This window comes from Phocoena phocoena, chromosome 6 (assembly GCF_963924675.1).
Source record: "Phocoena phocoena chromosome 6, mPhoPho1.1, whole genome shotgun sequence".
Taxonomy (NCBI): domain Eukaryota; kingdom Metazoa; phylum Chordata; class Mammalia; order Artiodactyla; family Phocoenidae; genus Phocoena; species Phocoena phocoena.
The window spans coordinates 81,370,365-81,391,120 of NC_089224.1; the positions used below are offsets into that span (position 1 = coordinate 81,370,365).

Here is a 20,756-nt window from a genome sequence, read left to right on the forward strand (position 1 = left end):
CGTAAAGAGTTTAGCACTGTGGCTAGTATGCGGTACGTACAGAATAATGCATGCTGTTAGAAGGTACATTGACATAACAGGCAATGGTAGCCTCAAGGATGGTGTTAATAGCATTCTATTGTATGTCTACATTATAATTCATTTACCCAGTGCCCTATTGATGAACTTTTATGTGGTTTCCAGTTTTTTGCTAAGATAGATAATAACCAGATGATTTGTACATATATATCTTTGTACAATTCAGTGAGTAAACTGGCAGGATAAATTCCTAGAAGTGGAGTTGCTCTGTCAAAGCGTGTGTGCATTTGGATAGATATGACTTAACTTGCCTCAAGAGAGGGTGTACCAGTGCGTCCTTCTATTCTGTGTGAGAATGTTGGTCTCCTCCACATCTTGTCAACACCAGAGATTCTCAGACTTTTTCATCTTTGTTAATCTGATAGAGGAGAACTGATGTCTCCTCTCTCAATTTACTTTTATTATGGATGGGTTTCATTCTCTGTTCATAGGCTTATTAGCCGTTGGTATTTCTTTTTATGTGAATTGCCTGTTCTTTTCCTCTTCCCACATTTTCACTGGACTCTTCTTCTTTTTTTTAAATTTAGGAACTCTGTTAAAAAAAATTAGCCCTTTGTTCAACGTGCGACAAATATTTTCCCCCCAACTTGCCTTTTGCCTTTTGGTATTGCCCACGCTACTTTTCATATTGACTTTGTAGAAGATACAAAAACATGCTTCCTAAGCCTGTGCCTATGTTAACCCCTGCTGTGAGGCGAGGTGGCAAAGTTCATGTGTATGAAATGGAGAGTGAGAACAGGAGTTAGTTCACAAGCTTTTCTACAAGCCAGCTTTTATTCCACCGAGGCTTTTGTCTTAAGGCTGTCAAAGTCAGTAATAATGCCAAGCGTTCATTCATTCACTTATTCAACAAAACTGACTTCAGCACTTGAGAGAAGCAGGGACCATGGGAGACGAGGATGCTTGCCTTCCAGTAGCTTTCAGTCTTGGGGGGTGGGGGTGGAGTGCAATGATGTAAGATGGTGCTTCTAATGACAGAACTCTGGCGGCCCCTCCCCTTGGTATTAGGCAGTTGCAGAGAGGTGGGGAGAAGGGACCACAGAGTGGAGTACGGCAGGGCTTGCAGGGGCCGGTGGGCAGGCCAGCTGGGACAGGGCGATGGGTTCAGCGTCTTTTCCTGGAACCCTCTTGCTTACAATGATTCGTTCAGTGACTCAGACACCGTGATGACCTCGAGAGGTGCAAAATGAAAACACACAATGGTGCGTGCACACACACGTGCTTTTCTAATTTAAACCTTTGACAGCTTTGACGTGTGGACCTTTGAGGCTCCGTGTGAACTGGGATGGGGCTCAGAGTCACTGCAGAGAGTGACGGAGTCAAATGCTGTGTCTTGTTTCCCTGCTTTTTTCAGAAGGTACTTTCCCGTATGACTAAGAGAATGAGATCAGCTAGGGAGAATAATGCAAACAGGCCAGGAAGCAAGTCTTTTTTAAAGAGAGCTGATCATCTCTGAGTCCCCATGCTCTCCACTCAGTGGCTCCAAACATGTCTTACATAACAGAACCAGGCCTTCATAGGCCTGAAATCTCATCTTGTCAACTCCTAAAACCCACCATCAGTCGAGACGTCAGCCGTCTCTGGAAAACCTCATCTAGGGCTCTAGCATCTCTGCTCACATGCCTGGCATAACAAGTGCTCACCACCTCCTGAATCAGCCCAGTGCCTCCTTGGACATTTTTTATTTTTAGACAATTCATTGCGCTGATCGGAAATCCATGTCCTGGTCACCTCAGTAAATCTATGTCTTCTGAGCGCTGGCATCCACAGACCACTTTTGTTCCTTCTTCCCCAGGTCAGCCCATTAGAAGTTTGCAGAGTGTGACCATGTTCCCCCGGCCCTTCAACTGTTCTTCATATGACACCCTGCCCCCCTTCTCTGGACTCGGCCAGCACCACTCAAGAGAAAAGGCCCAATTCACAGGAGAGGTCACCCATATGGCCAGTAGGCATATGAAACGTGCTCGGCATCCTTAGTCATCAGGGAAATGCACAATGAGATACCACTACCCACCCGCCATGATGGCTAAAAAGGAAAGTACCGACAATACCAAGAATTAGCAAAGATGTGGAGCAACTGGAACTCTCAAACCCTGCTGGAGGGGATGTAAAATTGTACAATTACTTTGGGAAACTTTTTGACAGTACCTACTGAAACTAAGTGTATGCCAACTCTGTGATCCAGAAATTCTGCTCCAGGTACATACCCAAGAGAAATAAGTGATTATTCCCACCAAAAGCCATCATAGGGCTACTTATAATTACCAAATACTGGAAATAACTTAAATGTCCATTAACAGTAGAGTAAACAAACAAATTATGGTATAGTTCATGTAATGGAATATTACACATCAACAAAAAAGAATCACCTGCCACTCTAACACACAACGTGGATGAATCTCACAGATATAAAGTTGCATCTGAAAGGAGCCAGATGCAAGAACATACCCTCTATATGTGTCCATTTATATGATGTTCAAAAACAGTCAAAGCTAATTCATTAGAAGGCTTTAAAAGTCCAAATAGTTGTTACCTTTGAGGGAGATGGACTGGGAAGGGGATGAGAAAGCCTTCTGGTGGGCTGGAAATGGCCTATATCTTCATCTGAGTGGTGTTTACATAGGTGTATGCATATGGGAAGATTCAGTGAGCCGTGCTCTTAAGACTTGCCCACTTGACTGTATATAACCAATGCCTTATTATTATTATTTTTTTTTTTGCGATACGCGGGCCTCTCACTGCTGTGGCCTCTCCCGTTGCGGAGCACAGGCCCCGGACGTGCAGGCTCAGCGGCCATGGCTCACGGGCCCAGCCACTCCGCGGCATGTGGGATCTTCCCGGACCGGAGCACGAACCCGTGTCCCCTGCATCGGCAGGCGGACTCTCAACCACTGTGCCACCAGGGAAGCCCAACCAATGCCTTATTAAAAAAAGAAAAAATAATCACACACCCCCAGTGCAAGAGTGGGGGCCCAGAGCTGAGCTCCAGCCTGAAGCCTAGCAAGGCCATCATCGCCCTTACTTTGTCCACTGTACCTTTATTGATGCAGCTGAGATCACACCATGGCTTTGAGGGCCAACGCCTCACACTGTTGATTTATGTTGGGTAGACAGTCACTTGAGAACCCCCAAACCTTTCTCATGGCTACCCAGCCATGTCCACCCACCTAATGCTTGTAGGGTTGGCTTATTGGGCTGGAGCTTCATGAAACTGAGGAAGAGGGAAGGAAACCAGCCATCTGAACTGCCCCATCCTTTATGTCACTGCTTCTTCACAGCACCCCTTCAGAGGTACAGGTTGTGCCCTCACCTTACAAATGAATCCATGAAGCTCAGAGGCACTAAGTGACATGCCCAAGATTGCCCCACCAGTTAGAGCCAGGGCAGGGATTTTAGCCCAAGCCTGCATGACCCCTAGTCCATGCTTTCACTTGCCACCAGGCTGACCCAAGAGGAGACATCATCTGTAAAGTGGGGCTAATGGCCCAGCTCAACCTCCCTCTGAGGGTAGTGGGTGAAGAGAGGATGTGTATGACACCACCCCAGGGATTTCTGTGTGAGTCTTATCCTCCCGACTTAATTGCAAGCTTCCTGAGGGCCAGAACTCTCCTATTAATTTGTGTCTCTCCCACAAAGGCCGACTATGCCCTGGACAGCGTGGGTGCTCAGTAAACACTCACTCAACGAATTAGGTTGTGGAAACTGAGATCCAGAGAGGTACAGCAACTTGCTCGAGGCCACACAGCACATCCTCAACCAAAGTCAGGACTTATAATCGAATCCCCTGACTCCTATCCCAGTGTCCTTCTGCCACTGCACAAGGGCTCCAGCTTCCTATAGACCCCAGGGAGTGGAGATCCCAGTGGGTTGGAGGATACTAGAGAAGAAAAGGACCATCCCAGGTGAGCCAAGGCTGAGTCTAGCCCTGGAGCCTTCAGGGTGTGTGTCCTGGGAAGAGGGCTGGGAACAGGTTGTAGGTTGTACAGAGCCCTGCTCTCGGAAGCACTCTGTGCTTGGTTGAATGCTCGGCAGTCGATTTCTTGAAATTCTTAATTTTATCTTTGGATTTATATTTTAAAGTGAAGCCCCATGGACAGTGAAGTGTGCACCAGGGCTTTGAGGTCCTGCACGAAGTCCCATCTCCTGCTGCCTCTCTGCTTCCTGAGGATGGGTTCTCAGACTCCAGCTGCTTCGCCTCCTGGCGCCCCCAGGTCCTACCAGCCTCCCCCTCCCCACCACTGCCCAGCTACTACTGGGGCTCTCGCCCTGGCTGCATTCGGCTGGCAACCTTGCAGGGCAAGCCTCTTGTCGTCCCGTGATCCAGGCATCTATTGTCCTGGTGCAGAGGTTGGGATACCCTTGGGATCACCCATCTCCGTGTGTTAGGGCAGTGGCCCCATTGGAAGGGGAGGAGCCTGGCTCAACTGCCCGCTCCCTACCCGGGCAGAGCATGTCTGTCCTGTATCTGGCAGGGGAGGGAAGCTGGCAGCCAGAGGACTTGGTGTGCCCTCTCTGAGTCACAGCACTCGGGCACCTGTGTAGAAAGACACCACGACAGATCAAGACAGAGACCATGAGAGAAAGGAAAAACTTTATTTCTTGGTACCTTTAGTGGCACTTTTTTCCCATTTTTGAACTCAGGACCCCACAGTCTTATTTTGCACTGGACCCGGCAAATCCTGTAGCCAGTCCTGCCTGAGAGAGTCCTTCATCAGGGCTAAGTGAGCACTCAGGCCATCACACAGGGGCTGCCCGGGGACACGAGATGGTGCCTGGGAGAGCTGGGCCCTCTTGGTCCAGCTGTCTCCCTCCCCCTGTCTGTCTGGATCCAATCATAGATGACAACATGCCAAGGCACTCTCACTTCTTGCCCTGCAGGGGACATGAAACTGCGGGCATGAAAGTGTTTGTTTGTTTGTTTGTTTTAAGTTGCAAAGGTCTCTGCACTTTGGACTGGTTTTGGGTGTAATTATTGTGTCACATTTTATGACCCTCTTCTAAAGCTTAAACACTGAGGAAGGTAAGCCCCCCAAACTTCCAATCCCTACTTGTCTACCTCTTCCACACCCTACCCTGCCCCATCCAGTCGAGGGACAGTTGACTTTCTTCCCTTTGGGGTCACTAGCCTGGGAGAGAATTCTGGTGTCCACCCAGCTCCGGGGGGTCTGTGTTCCTGACTGACCTGCAGTAACGGAGGCTTTAGCCTGAGTTGTGCGTGTGATGCTGGTCAGATGTGATGCTGTCCCCAACCCAGTTCAGCCTGGGGGCTGGGAGGCGGGAGCCGCCGTCACCTCCACTGGGCAGGGAAGCACTGCAGGGAGGCCGAGGCTCTCCAGTGAGGAGGTGGGGAGAGGGTGCTCCAGGCTGAGAGGACTGCGTGTGCTTGGCCCAGAATGTCAGGGGTGCTCAGGTACTGGGGGTGAGTGGAGGGTCCAGCTGGGAGGGGAAAGCCTGTGCGGGGATTAGAAGCTGGGGTGGCACAGAGGCCACCAGGTCTCCGACGGCCTCAAACCCCAGGCTGGGGAGTTTGCACTCCATCTGTCATAATGGGGGCTGTTGAAGGTGGCTTCAGCTCAGGAGCAGCATTAGAAGTGACTTTCGGGCTTCCCTGGTGGCGCAGTGGTTGAGAGTCCGCCTGCCGATGCAGGAGACGCGGGTTCGTGCCCCGGTCCGGGAAGATCCCACATGCCGCGGAGCGGCTGGGCCCGTGAGCCATGGCCGCTGAGCCTGCGCGTCCGGAGCCTGTGCTCCGCAACGGGAGAGGCCACAACAGTGAGAGGCCCGCGTACCGCAAAAAAAAAAAAGAAGTGACTTTCACAAAGATCACTTGAAGGCTGAGTTGCGTGTGGACAGGAAGGTAGCAGAACTGAGGCAGGGAACTGGGTTGGGAGGCTGTTGTGACAACACAGATCCAAAAAAGGCAGTCGCCGTAACAAGGGAGAGGAGGGACAGATACAAGGGATGGTAAAGAGATGGGAGTCTAGTCACAAAAGGACAACAGTGTATGATTCCACTCAGGTGAGGCACTTCGAGTAGTCCGATTCATAGAGACAGAAAGCAGAATGGTGGCTGCAGAGTCTGGGGGGAGCAGGACGGGGAGTTAGCGCTTAAAGGGGGACAGAGTCTCCTCTGGGAAAGATGGAAAAGTTCTGGACATGGATGCTGGTGATGGCTGTACAACAACGTGAATGTACTTAATCCTATAGAACTATACACTTAAAATGGTTCATTTTATGCTGTGTATTTTACCACAATCTAACAACAACAAAAACCCCTATAGCATTCCAAAGAATAAATGAGAGAGAGAGAGAGGGTTGACAGGCGTGGGGACCCACCAGAACTGGGGGGGTCGAGGGGAGGGTTCGGACTGACCCCCAGGTGCTGGCCTGGGTGGCTGACAGCAGCAGGGTGAGGGGCTGGTGGTGGCGGAGAGGTGACTGACTGCCCTCCGGGTTGGGCACGTGAAGCCTGAGGGACTCCAGGAGATGCGCTCAACAGAGCACGAGACCCTGCGAGGGTCATCAGCTTATCACTGGTAGCTGACCCCACTTGGAGAGAGCCCCCAGGGGGAGTGTGAGATGTAAGAGGGCAGCGCCCAGGGGCACAGGTGGGCCAAGAAGAATCCGTCATCAGGAAGAATGAGAAGGGCGGGGGAGAAAGGAAGGAGGCAAACCGGGACAGTCTTGTACTTGTCTGGCCGCAAGGAGCAGGGATGCATTCGAGGTAACTGAGTGCAGCGAGGGTGTGCGAGGAGAGGGTGGGCCTTGTAAGGATTGTGGTGGGGCGGGAGTCTCATGGGACTCCAGCAGGAGCCGTAGCGGCCCAAGCCTGAGGGAGCAGGGACTGGGCTCTTCTGGGACGCCGTGTTCCCCATCTCTCATCCCCATGAGTTCACCCCCCAGATCTCCCCACAAGAAGGACCAGCCCTGCCACACCTAGATTTTGGACTTCTAGCCTCCAGAACTGAGAGACAATGAATTTCTGCTGTTTAGGCCCCTCCGTTTGTGGTACTTTGTTAGGGCAGTCTCAGGAACCAATACAAATGCCAAGGAATGAAGGGGCTCATTCAAGCAGCTCACTCACTCTTTTTTTTAAATCCAAGCCACATAGATCACTGACTAGCCACTCAATTGGCTGCCTTTGAGCCAATTGATCACTGACTGACTCTGCCCAGTCAGCTGAGGTAGGGATCACATGCTATACAGCATGGCTGCCCCCAGAGGTGCCCCTTGGAGGAGGGCAGTGGGGAGACAGCTCTCTCGGGAGGAACAGAGGACATCTCAGGCACTCACTCTTGTGTCCCTGGAGCCAACGGAAGAGAGAGGCTCAGGCTTCAGTGATGAGGGATCATGGCCTAAAATCCCTTCAGCCAAAGTGTCGTCCCAAAGAGAAGAGAAGACAAAGACAGAGGAGAAGGGTTACGAAGAATCAACTTTGTTTGTAAATCCACCTCCCTTCACTGTGGCTGAAATAGCAAGATGGTATAACTGGAAAATATTCATTTGAACTTGTGACTCAGCTCTTCCTGACCTCAGGGAAATGCAGTCCATAAATCAAGATACCTCTCCAGAGCCTCCTGCCGCAGTGTCCCCTGGGGCAGATGCTGGAAGAGCCATTAACACAAGTGACGGCACCCACCTCCCGTGAAAGATCTAAAAGTGCATTCGGTGCTCCAGGAGCTGCCCTGTCTCAGAGCTTTCATTCCTGAAGCTTCCTGATGGATGGCCTCAGCCCTTGACCCACTCATTTTTACCATCCAACCTGCCTGGTTTTACTTCCTGGCACAGCTTGTAAATTCTATTATTTTCATATTTAGCAGAAGCTTAAGATTTCTGCCACTGAGAAGCAGGGAGGCCAGATGTGCCAATAGTGTAAAATGCACAGGATTTGGAAGACTTCAGTTTTTAAACGCGTTTTTAATTTATTGAGCTGTCCTTTTCTTTTCCTCACCAGCTCTTACTCAGGACCCAATTTGTAAAGCAGGCAGCAGCGGCGCGGTTCTGCCTTGGGCAACCTCATCACCCCTTCCTGTCCCATCCCTCCCCTCTTGGGTTCCCAGCCCTCCCAGAGTTTTCCACGTTAAGGAAGGGGAAACAGAGGACCTGAGAAGAGAAGGGACTTGCCCCAAGTTCCAAGGACACTAGAGCAAAGCCCAAATGTGCTCATGCCCTCCTAACACCTTTACCAAGCACAGGACTAGGCACTGGGGCCATGAGGACAAGACGCATGTCCTTACCGGGCGAACATTACAGACAGATGATAGTGTATGGGGGAGCAGGGGAGCGGGGCGGAGAGGCAGCGGCCCTGCCGCAGCCTCATAATAATGTGGCTAATATTTGTGGAGCCGGCGTTAACCACGCCTCAGCCCCAGGCTGGACGTGATTTTCAACTTTTTATTTTAGCAGCTGAATCCTTTCTTCAAGAGAAACCTTATGTGGAACCCTCCATAAATCAGACAGTACAGGGGGTGAGCCCTCTTGCTTAGCCTCTCCTATTTAACCCCCTGAAGGGGCTCTGGAAGAGCTTTCTCAGAGCCTGAGCTCTCCCCTGAGCACAGTTTAAAGACCACCCAGGGGGATAGGTTACAAGCAGAATTTCCGGGTCCATTTATGCTTATTTTACAGATGAGCAAACAGAGGCCCAGAGGAGGGAAGGGATTCAGTGAGGGTCACCCAGGGAGTTACCACCACAACTGGCACACCAGCCAAAGTCCTCTGAATCTCAGGTCTGTGTCCATCTGTGACACCTCTTTTACGAGGAAACGGGCCTTTTACTAACAGCTATAAAATACCATCTCTTCCAAACCATCTTTTTTTTTTTTTTTTTTTTTTGTCTTCTTTTGGCCGCGCCGTGCAGCTTCTGGGATCTTAGTTCTCCGACCAGGGATTGAACCCAGGCCCTTGGCAGAGAGAGCATGGAGTCCTAACCATTGGACTGCCAGGGAGTTCCCCCAAGCCATCTTTTAAAGCTGAGCTTGCAGTGGGCTCTATTAACGTGGTGTTTTCACCTCCCTCCTGCCCTGTCTGTCCCCCACCTCCAGTTCTTCCACATCACTGACCATAGGAGAAGAATCTCACCTTAGAGAAACTGTCCCTGGGAGCCAAGTAGATGAGAGTGGCTTGAAGCTGACAGCTTCATAGTTTACCTTAGGAGTTCTCCGTTCCTCTCAGCTTATTTAATGTGATGCCTCATCACTCTGTAATATTCACAGGACACTTGACATTAGAAAGGGCCTTTTAAATCCTTTGAAATAGGAGTTTTAAATTCATCGGCACCGTGGAGTGTGTAAGTGGAACATTAACTTTCCTGTGTGCGCAAAGATGGAGACTTCTTCAGGAAATGTAATGATCGCATCCCTCGGGGTGGCATCTCTGGAGGTAGCCTGCTACCCAGCTCCATCCCCCCTCCAGCAGGCCCCATAGTTGCCACCTACCCCTCTCTTCTTGCTCATTCCCAGCTCCTTTTTTCCCTGGGTGGCTTTGACATGGATTCCTCCCTCCCCTGTTCCCTTGTACTGGCTCGTCCCTTTCTCCAGGGTCTGTCCATGACTCTTTCTAAGGGTTTTAGTGCAAACCATCTAGGAAAAATGAGTCAACCGGCCAAGGTAACAAGCATGGGAAGCTCCTAGGGTTCCAAACCTGTCCCAGCTGGTTCTGTCCCCCAGCCCCTTCTTGTGTGAGTCTGAATGGCTCTCCATATGACCCAGAGGTGAATCTAAGGCTGTGTTTTCCAAACGTTCCATGAGATTCCAGTTCCAGGAGCAGTTTCTCAGAGACATGGGTTCATGGTCCAAAGGACAGGGAAGTTCTGCTTGTACCCTCCCTGTCTTGGCGACTGACATCCGTTGTGGGAAAGCAGACCAAGGGTTTTGAGAAGTCAGGCAGAGTAGAGAGCCCTGTGCAACTTGGTACAACCCAAGACCTGTTTGAGCACCAGAAGCGTGTTTTGCAGCCCATCTGAGAGATGCTAATTCGGAGGTGTGTCTATGAGTTGATTCTGGAAGCCTCCGAGCCCTTACTAGGGTCCTCTTGGCCCTGGGATGGAGACCACAGGGCCTCTCCCGGCTCCACTCAGGAAAATCCAAATTAGGTTATTCTCTGAGAGGCGTCAGGAAGGTTTTTTTTCCATCTATACCAGAGCATCGTCAGCTGCTTGTGCTTTCTTTGGAAGTAAATAGAAATGAATCAAGCCGGGGTGGGGGGGCCATTTATGGTCTGAACATTGCATTCTTGGGGTCTGGTCAAAGGAAGACGTCAGACCAAGCTGAGCCATTCTTAGAGAAAAGGATGGCACTGGCCTTTTCTGTATTTGGGAAGCAAGTCCTTTCTTATCAAGCCAGCTGTCACACACTCGGATTTCTCCTACAAAGAGGCCCACACATGCACAAACTTATATTAATAACACGTATCTCTGCTCTCTTTCTGAAATGGAGGCTTTTTCGGTAGCCTAGTCAACTTTGGTTTTTGTTTATTTTTAATTACTTTGTTTCAAATTAACAATTAATCCCAGCTTTTTGATTGATAAGTTGGTTATCTTTTCCTAGGTTTTGTTTCTCTCTACTCTGGAAAATTCCATCAGTCATTTCACAGATGAGCCACGGGTTTTGTTTGTGTTTGTTTCCATTGGGGTCTAAAACCACAAAACACTGTGAGGAAGGTGATACTGATTGTATTAGTTTGATACAGCTGCCGTGACAAAGTACCACACACTGAGTGGCTTAAACAGCAGAGATTTTTTTTTTTTTTTTTTTTTTTTTTTAACGGTACGCGGGCTTCTCACTGCTGTGGCCTCTCCCGTTGCGGAGCACAGGCTCCGGATGCGCAGGCTCAGCGGCCATGGCTCACGGGCCCAGTCGCTCCGTGGCATGTGGGATCTTCCCGGACCGGAGCACGAACCTGTGTCCCCTGCATCGGCAGGCGGACTCTCAACCACTGCGCCACCAGGGAAGCCCCAAATAGCAGAGATTTTTGTCTCAAAGTTCTGGAGACTAGATGTCCAAGATCCAGGTATTGGTAGGGTTGGTTCCTTCCAAGGGCTGTGAGGGTCTGTTCCAGGCCTTTACTCCAGCTCCTGGTGGTTTGCTGGTAATCTTTGGTATTCCTTGGCTTGCAGAAGCATCACCCCCATCTCTACCTTCATCTTCACATGGTGTTCTTCCTGTGTGCCTGTGTAAATTTCCCTTCTTTATAAGGACATCAGTCCTATTGGATTAGGGACCCCTCCTCTGGCATGACCACATCTAAACTAATTACATCTGCAACAACCCTCTTTCCAAGTAACTGTCACCTTCTTACTTGGAATGTGGTTCTAGGTTACTGAGGTACAGGGGGTTAGAACTTATATGAATTTGGAGGGGACACAGTTCCACCCATAACATCAACTCTGTACATAATAACACATTTCATTCTGCAGCATTTACAAATGCTCTGAGCTGCTGCCTCACCCTTTAGCCTGTCAGCCTCAGAAACAAAAGCTGAGAGCTCAGCTCACGCAGGCTGCAGGACAGGTGGGAACTGCCTTAGACACAGAGATGCTAGCAGCTCCTGCAGCAAGCTGACACTGTCCATTTTCCAAGAGAAGAGCCCAGAATGTCCTCAAGGTGGTCTGATTGGACCACCAATGGCAGGTGAGAACTGGAATTGGGTTCATTTCAGTGAAAGACTTCCTGCTGTGTGCACAGCCCTGTGTCAGGCCCTCGGGAGAGTGGGGTGGAGCAAACCCAGGCCCTGCCCATGAGGAAGCCGCAGGAGGCAGACGTGCGAGCTGCGTGCAGAGGGGTGGGTGCAGTGCTGTGGCCGTGATGAACTTTGCTCAGAGAGGGGACACTGAGGCTTCACAGAGGAGGTGATGTGTGAGCTGGGCTTGTCATGTTATCAGACAGTTCCAGCCAAGCTGGGGGACAGAAGGGCTTAGGGCCCCATTGTGTCTCCCGGGTTAGGTGACAGGCAGTGTGGTGTAGTGGGGAGCACTGGGGTCCGGTGACAGGGGTTCTGAGTCAAGCCCTAGGTCATCCCTCAGTTTCTTTGTTGATAAAAAGGTGTTAGTTAAAAAATTCAATTTACAGGGTGTGGCATCAGGATTGAATGAGTTCTCAGGTGTGAAAGTGTCATGGTTATGGAAGTAGCAGAGATAGGATACAAACACAGGTGTTAGGTGTCATCTGTGCCACAGAGAATATGCAGTAGCCTTCTCTCGCAAGGAGAGCAGCTGGGAAGCGGCAGACCTGGACTCCCACCCCCTCGATCAATCACTTCCTCCCTCTGAGCCAGCTCCCTGGGGGGGTGAAGTGAGAGGTCTGGACCAGGCGATCTCCTTCTGGCCATGAAGTTAGGTGACTCTATGAAAAGGTGCCTGATACAATGGCTAGAGCCACGTGGGCTTGGAAAGCCAGCAGACTGGGGTTCAAATGGTGGTCCTGTCCCCTCTTGGTAGTGTGATTTGTGTGAGTCACTCAGCCTCCTCATCTGCAAGATGGGGATAAATGCCTACCTCAGAGGTTAAATTAGAACGTCCTTGGGAATTACTTAACGCACAGCTTGGCCTATGGTAGTCAAAGTTAGCTATTACCGTCAGCTGCTTCTTGTGAGGACTGAATGAGATGTTGTAGGGGAAGGGCCTGCATGCAGCAGGTGCTTAATTAACCACTGACACTTGCCCTGCTTTTAAGATCAGCCTTGGCAGAATTTCCATCGTTCATGTTTTCCATCAGGGTGTGGGGTGAAGGGTGGAGGGTTGTACAGAAAATTTTCGAACTATTTGAAGAATAAAATAGTTTTCAGGCAGTCGTAAGCCATTTATAATCACCTATTGCTTGTAACTAATGGCCATGCCAATTACAACAATTACAAGTCGTTAAATTGCAAGCCCTCAGGACTTTTACCTTGCAAGGTTTATGAGATAATTAGTCCAACTTAATACAGGATTCCAGTATAGTAATTATTATCCTGACAATTCATAAAACATGCCCATGGCTCCATGTGAGTGACAAGCATCTATTTGCTCTGAGAGCAAATCCAAGACGGGTCTTTCTAAGATTTTTCTCTTTCTGGTAGGTCATAGATGGGAACAGAAAGTTCTTCTACGATGTCGTACAGACGAGAACTAGAGAAATACCGTGACCTGGATGAAGATGAAATCCTTGGAGCCCTTACAGAAGAAGAGCTGAGGACCCTGGAAAATGAGCTGGATGAGCTGGACCCTGATGTGAGTAGACACTAAAGGGGACACGTTGTCACAGTTGCAAGGACAGCAGCCATTACCACCTAGGGGAGGGGTAGGCCGACTTCCTGAAGTACCACTTTCCCTTTCCCACTATGACAATAACATTGGAGTAACATTGCCTTTGCAGGTGCGTGTGTGAGTGTGTGTTATATTAGTCAGGGTTCTCTAGAGAAACAGAACCATTAGGAGGTAGGAGATTATATACATATATATATATATATATATGTATAAAGAAATTTATTATAAGTAATTGGCTCACATGTTATTGAGGTTGACAAATTCCAAGATCTGCAGTTGGCAAGCTGGAGACCCAGGACAGCTGGGAGTGTAGTTCTAGCCTGAGTTCAAAGGCCTGGGAACCAGGAAAGCTGATGGTATTGTTTCAGTCGAATAACTGGCAGGCTCAAGACCCAGGAAGAGCCAGTGCTTTCAGTTCAAGTCCAAAGGCAAGAAAAAAAACAAAACACAAAAGCAGTTACCCAGCTCAAAGTAATCAGGCAGGAGGAAATTCCCCCTTTGCTGGTAGGAGGATCAGCTTTTTTGTTCTACATGTATTCAGACCTTCAACTGATTGGGTGGGGCCCACCCACATTAGGGAGGACAATCTGCTTTACTCAGTCTACCAATTCAAATGTTAATCTCATCTAGAAACCCCCTTACAGACATACCCAGAATAATTGTCTAAACACCTGGGCACCCCATGGCCCTGTCAAGTTGAGACATAAAATTAACCATCACAAGTCCACTCCTAGTCAACTTGGCACCCATACACATCTCCTTAAACCATACTTATCTCCAAATAAAGACAATAACAAGGTCATAATTCTGCCTAACATGATACAACTATCCTGTGTATAACCTGCCAGAAGAAGAGGTAAAGTCCTTGAGTACTGTTTACTTTTCTCCTTGATCTCCCATAATTTAATACTATGATGTAAAATTAACAATACTTAGATACCACCATATAAAACCAATACATCTTGTGTTTCATGTTAAGAGAATAAGAGAGGGAAGAAAACAAAGATATTTACTTAATACACATACATAGACTCACACATACACAAACATGTTCATAAAAAAATACAGAGGAAATACTCCTGACCACACTGTCCTCGTTTCTCTAACTGGTCATGTGGTCACAGCTGGTATTTATAACTACCTTCTTCCACTGTCCATTCTGTACTTCCCTCACCTTCAGCAACCATAGCCTCAGCTGGGTGTGGTTCTTTGCCTGGCGGAGTGAACCTAGTTCCGAAGGGCCTGGACCATTAGTAGTCCTGCCTGGATTGAGTTGTTATAGTTTTCCATTGACTCTAATCACAGGTCCTGGCAATACTAAGAAAGCCCTAAGGAATCTCCTGTATTACAGACATACTCTTCTTTACCTCCCTTGTGGAGCAGCAGTCTGATTTACCCTTGGTAACCAGGACCAATCACCCCAGCCGGTACAGAAACTCCCTCTCTGCCTCTTCATTCAGAGGCATAAGGAGCCCAAAGTGGCAGTCTTAACCTCCAATCCAATGGAATCACTGCTATGTCTCCTAGTGGAAGCATTCCTCCCTTTGGAACTAACTAAGACCTTGAGGCCAGCAGAGCATCAGGTCACAGGAACAGGATGCACAACTTTTGCCAGTGGGTCACTAGGGGGACCACTGGTAATAGTGAGCGGTGCTACTCCCATTTCTGGACCCGTGAATCCTGGCCGTGGGAGGAGAAGCGCCATATATTGGACTCTTATTCAGAGCATGTACAGGCTCCTAGAGATACTTGCCCCAGTCCCGCAGGGTATTGCCACCTAGCTGTACTGCAGCTGAGCCTGCAAAAGCCAAGTCCACCGTTCTGTCAAGCCCGCTGCCACAGGATGGTGGGGAATATGTGTCAGGTAGCACACGTAAGTGTGTTTAATACTCAGAATTTGCCTCTGCAGTGAGGTTACGGCATCACAAGGCAGGAGGCTCCCTGGTCATGTCTGTGGTTTGGCCGGTCACCATGGAGCTGTCAGCAGAGCTGAGGGAGGTGGCTATTTCAGGTACCCCGGCCAATGCCCAGCTCAGAGAAGGGAGAGAATGAATGTTACTGAATCAAGTGAATTTCCCATTTGATATATTTTTAAATTAAAAGTGGGATATTTCATGCCTTTTTAAAAAAAAACCTGTCACTGCTCAACCCTAGTTTAACAGTGATCCATACAAGAAAACACTACCATTTCACTAACCCTCAAGTAATTGCAGCTAGTGTAGAGGGAATGTAGGTTAGCAGGGAATATGCAGGACTAGAGGTTAGGTGTCCCAGGTGCAACCCTGGCCCTGTCTCTTACATTCGTGTGATCTTGTGCCAGTTGCTGTCTGTCCCTAAGCTTCAGTGTCCCCATCCATGAAATAATGGAGTTGGTTGGTCCCATTCAAAGCTAAGCTTCCATGAGCTTATAACCTGGTCTTATCTCCGGGTTTGATTAAATGTCTTCTTTCTAGATAACCCAGAATCCTTGTTTAGGGGTGCTGGGCCCTAGGCCACACAGAGTGACAAGCCCCTCCAGCAATGTGCTCTCATCTTGCTATTCACGACTCCTGCTGCCCCCCACCCCCGACCCCGCCAGGAGGAGACGGTCCCTGAGGTGAGGCTGCTGGGGTTGATTAGAAGACAGCGTTGGTGGGAGAGCCTTGGGTTCCTCCTTCCCCTGCACCACCGCTTTCCATTAGCCTGGGTTTCCATAAAAACCAGTGATGTAGGGAAGAAACAATCAAGCTTCCAGCTTTAGTGCTATAAAGTTATTCTGTTCTAATTCTATCCTAGATCACCGTTGTATAGAATTGCAAGAGCAGATAATTTTAAAAAGTGAGAACTAAAGGAGGATGTAGCTACTTCTAGTCAATTCAGTAAACATGACTCAGTTACCTGCCATGCGCCGACCCCTGTGCGGCCACCAGCAGGGGAGCCTAGCGGGGATTCTGCCCTTCAGGCCCTCCATCCAGTGGGGAGCGGGCATAATAAACCGTGTCCTAAGTGGGAGCACTCAGGGAGAGGATTAATTCTTTTTGGTGGGAGGCTTCACAGAATAGGTGATACTGGGACTGGGTCCTGGATTTTTCAAAGTCAAGAATAAAAACAAAGAATTCTATGCTGAGTGAAGGTCACAAGCAAAGGCTCATGTACAGCAAATAATTGGGGATGGGGAGTTTAGGCGTGGTTTCTGTGGAGGGCTCGCTGAGCCTGGAAGGGGGTTTGGGCTAGATATGGGGGCAGAGGGGTGCAAGGAAGACTAAAGAGTTTGGACTTTTCTCAGCAGGCCCAGGGAGTCCCGAAGGCAGAGAGTCAGTGGACTTGCTGACTAAGGACAGATGGACTGGAGGAGAGGCTGGGGAGATGGGTGAGAGGTGGAAGGGCTCCCATGGTAGTGACAGAGATCTTTCGTGAAGATAAGGAAGGGCCCCTGCCCCTCTCCACAACCCTTCTGCCATCTTGCAGAATCTTTGCTGTTTTCAGGGTGAAGCACAGACTCCCAGGAGCCCCCAGAGCCTGCTGCCTCTGGCCTTGGGGCTGTTGGAGTTGCCCTGAGCCCCTGGATGGGGGCGAGTTTAGATTAGGCTGTGGCTACAAATTGGGTAGGTGATGACAAGGGTCAGAGCCAGGCAACAGACCTGGGAGTGGGAAGGGGGCAGATGGAGGAGCCCTCTCAGAACCGGGAGTGGAGCCCCTAAGGACTGGGGAGCCCCTAAGGACTGCTTGAGCCCCAGCTAGGAGCTCCATTTCACTTCTAAACTGGCAAATGGCCTCACCCTTAATATCAGGGTGTCTGGCCCTAGCAGCAGATTCCCAGGGCCTCTGTACCGTCACACAGCCAGCTGCCCCGAGCCCTTCTCACCGGTGATTAACAGGAAGGTATGCGTGTGAACACTGGAGGGCTGGAGAAGCCGGTGAGGTGCAGAGAGCTGACTGACTTGCTCAGCGTCACAGGACCAGGGCATGGAGACTCAGATTTCACACAGGCTCCAAAGTGTGGCACCTCCCCCTCTGGCAGGAGGAAGGTACAAGTGCACTTGAATTTCAGAGTAGGGTTGGGCAATCCGAGACCTGTGATCCTCGTAGCATTGTGGCTTCAAATGGACATTTTCAAAGCCCCCTTTCTCTCTAAGTTCAAGAAAAAGAGGAGAGAAATCAGAGCAAGGATAGGAGATAACGGAGACCAGCGGGGTTTTTGTCCCCATCTAACAATTAGCCCTTCACTGAGATGTCTCTGTTACCTGATTTGCAAGTCAGGATGGGAGTTTTGAAAAGATCTAGTGGGGCTCCATTCTTTCTGAGAGCACAAACATTCCAGCTCGAGTTTCACCTGCCCTCAGCCCATGTTCTGAAATCACAGCACAGGGAAAGGTCAAACAGGAGGGGCCTCCGAGCCCCTGGCCGGGAGGGGATGCAGAGACCGGCAGGTGTCCAGCCATCCAACTTACAGAGCAGAAACTGAGCCCAGAGAGGGGAAGGAACTTGCTGTGGTCACAGGCCCGAGCAGAACCAGCCCAGGACCGCTGCCCTCTCTCTTATACCCTGTACTCCTCCTGTTTTAATTCTGGTTTAACAAGCGCTTATATGGCACTTTTTATGTGCAGACGCTGTTCTAGGCACTTTGAAAATATGAATTCATTCAACCGTCATCCTAATCCTATGGTGCAGGCACTGTTATCCTGCCCATTTTACGGATGAGAAAACTGAGAGGTGAAGTAACTTGTCCAGGAAACTGAAATGAGGCAGTGGCAGAGCCATGACACGGCTCTAAAAGTTCACGTCTTAGTCACACCGCTATAAGGCTTCACTGGAGTCTTCAGGAAGATAGTTTGAGCCACGGATGTGCCCTGGTTTTGTAGTTGGGGAAGGTGGTGTATGAAAAATTATCCCCTTTTCTTCCTAGAAACAGTCTAAGATGCAGAGGTCCTTATTCAATCTTGGCTCTGCCCCCAACTTTGGCAAGTGCTTTTCCCTCTTTGGATCTCAGTTTCCCTATCTGCAAAATGGACACAGTGGGCCTAGATGCCCTCTGACACCCCCTCCAGCTCTAACTGTCTCTGATTTTATGAGCAGTTCCTGGCAATCTTACGACCTGAATTCGGCTAACAGGTAATGTCTCAGGAGGTTATGTTTTCAGTGATGCAGTTGTTAAGCCCCCGTGAGTACACAGAGTTGGAAAGCTGCTTTGTTTGCTGCAGAGGACTCCAAACTTGGGCACAGTTAAAAAAAAAAAAAGTCCCCCAAACTTTCTCTCTCTTAGTCTGCGTCCTGGAAAAACTCAAGCTTATCGTGAGATTGTTGCACTTGGACTCCCACGGGAGAGGAATGCTCCATGTGCTAAAAGTATCTGCTGTTGACTGATTCCCCAAGGGGATCTGCCCTTTCTTGTCTCTCTGGAGTTAAGTGCATGCTGCTCTGAAGCTGAGCCAGCTCCTCGGTTCAGATTGCCTTTGTACCAGGCAACAGGGAAAACGGTCAATGTACAGCGATGTTTGAGAATGACAAGTCACACTGTGACTTGGGCAGGGTACAGTGTGTGAGCTCTTATAGCATCAATAGATAGTTGACATTTACTGGGACAAAGCCCTGCATGGATTATCTTCTTTAGTCCTCTGAGAGGTTTGGTTATCAGCTCCATTTTAAAGATGGGGAAACTGAGGCTTAGAGGGATGAAGTAGCCTGCCCAGGAGCTGGGATTCCAGCCCAGAGCGTCAGACCCAGTAGCCTGTGCTGTTAACTACCACCTCCTGTGAGTGTGTGTGGGAGGACCTGGAAGGCAACTTGGAGAACAAAGCTGGGGAATTACCAGCAAATTACTTTTTTCTAATTCAGTTTCTCTTGGAGTTGTTATGTTATTTTCACCATAAATATAAATCTTAAAAAAAGAAGGAAACCACCAGCACAAAGAATTTCACTATAAATGTTACTTGTTAATGAGGCTTTGAGGAAAAGGAGTAATATTTTTTAGTGTCTCAGTAAAAGGGTCAAAATATTTACACAAGAGAAGATGGTAGAGATAACCCCAAACTTACAAAGAAATTGGGTTTTACAAGTTGATTTTGAAGTCTGCTAGTGGGAGTCTGTGACACATTACAACTATAGAGACAACAATGGAAAACAACAGGCCCCTGCAAGGCCTGAAATAATAATAATAATAATTTTAAAACTACAGTTATTTCTCTGTTGAGGTCATCTTACATGCCAGGTGCTATGCTGTTTTATGGGCATCATCTCAAAAAACCTCCACGAGGATACTATGAGACTGATCCTCATAGGTTGGGGTTGAAATCATTTTAAGAAAAGGAAATGGATGCCCAGAATCACATAGCTGGTAGGTGACAGACTACATTCAGGTAGACCTGTCTCCCTCAGCCCAAAATGTGTCAAAAGCTCTGAGACCAAGGGACCATGAACTGCAGGGAGAAATGATGGAGGAGAAAACCTAGGACTGTAGAATCTCAGAGTTAGAGGAACACTTAGACATGATCTAAGCCCCACCCCTATCCCTGTATATACAAACATGGCACAGATAAAGAATCCCTGATTTACAGAGTCCCTCCTACACACATGTCATTCACCCAGTGCTTTATGTATTTCATCAAATCCTCATACCAACCCTTTGAGGTAAGCAGTACTATCCCCACTTTAGTGATGAAAAATCAATACAACAACAACAGAAAAAACCCCTGAAACCCAGAGAAGGGAAGGGACTTGTTCAAGGTCACACAGCAAGTAAGCTGCAGCACCAGGACAAAATCCTGGGACTTCCTGTCACACTGCATGGCTTCCCACCCGACTCTACAAAATCATAAAATCCTCCATATTCATGGCCCAAATGTTATCCTATAAACCAGAGGATGCTCTTGGCTGTGCAGGAAGCAGCCACGTTTGGTCCACAGGGCTGTGGTTCTCCCTTGTAGCACAAACCAGCAGATTCACAAGCCCAGGACAGAAGTAAACAGTTGAAATGGAAAGAAATAAATCTCTGCTCTAAAAATAGGCACACATCCTTAGAAACACTGCCGGCCGTGCACAGAGCCAAGGATGGGCCTGGTGGAGTGAGGGCGAGTGAGGCCAGGTGTCAGTGTGTCCCCATCCCGCCATCTGTCTTCTGGCCCCGTGACCACCTCTCCACCCCACTGCCTTCCCGAAGACTGGCCTCCAGCCTCCCCAGAATGCCCTCCTCCCTGCCTCTGCTGCTGGGGGACCTCTTGGATCTGGAGCCCTTCATTCTCAAGTCAGAATCCTCCCATTTCTCAAGGCCCAACCTCCCCACCTCTCCCTTGAGAAGACTTCCTGACCCTCCCCCTCCAAGCCCCCAGCACAGCACCTTTTTGACTTTGACATTTTTAATAGGAAATACGTTAAACATATAATAGAGTACAGAATACACCTATGTTTCCACTATCCAAACTTAGCAAATGTAAAAATGTTGCCTTACTTGATTCAGATCACCC

The 20,756-nt window shown here is 49.0% G+C and overlaps 1 protein-coding gene across 1 annotated transcript in view; it reads left to right on the plus strand.

The window, feature by feature from the left end:
* TMOD1 (tropomodulin 1) overlaps positions 1 to 20,756 on the plus strand; it is a 79,636-nt gene that overhangs the window by 7,739 nt on the left and 51,141 nt on the right. The window contains exons 2-3 of the mRNA XM_065878549.1: positions 7,403 to 7,408; positions 13,148 to 13,281. Of these exons, the coding sequence (XP_065734621.1) occupies positions 13,162 to 13,281 (120 nt within the window). The 5' untranslated portion in view covers positions 7,403 to 7,408; positions 13,148 to 13,161. The remainder of the gene's footprint in view (positions 1 to 7,402; positions 7,409 to 13,147; positions 13,282 to 20,756) is intronic.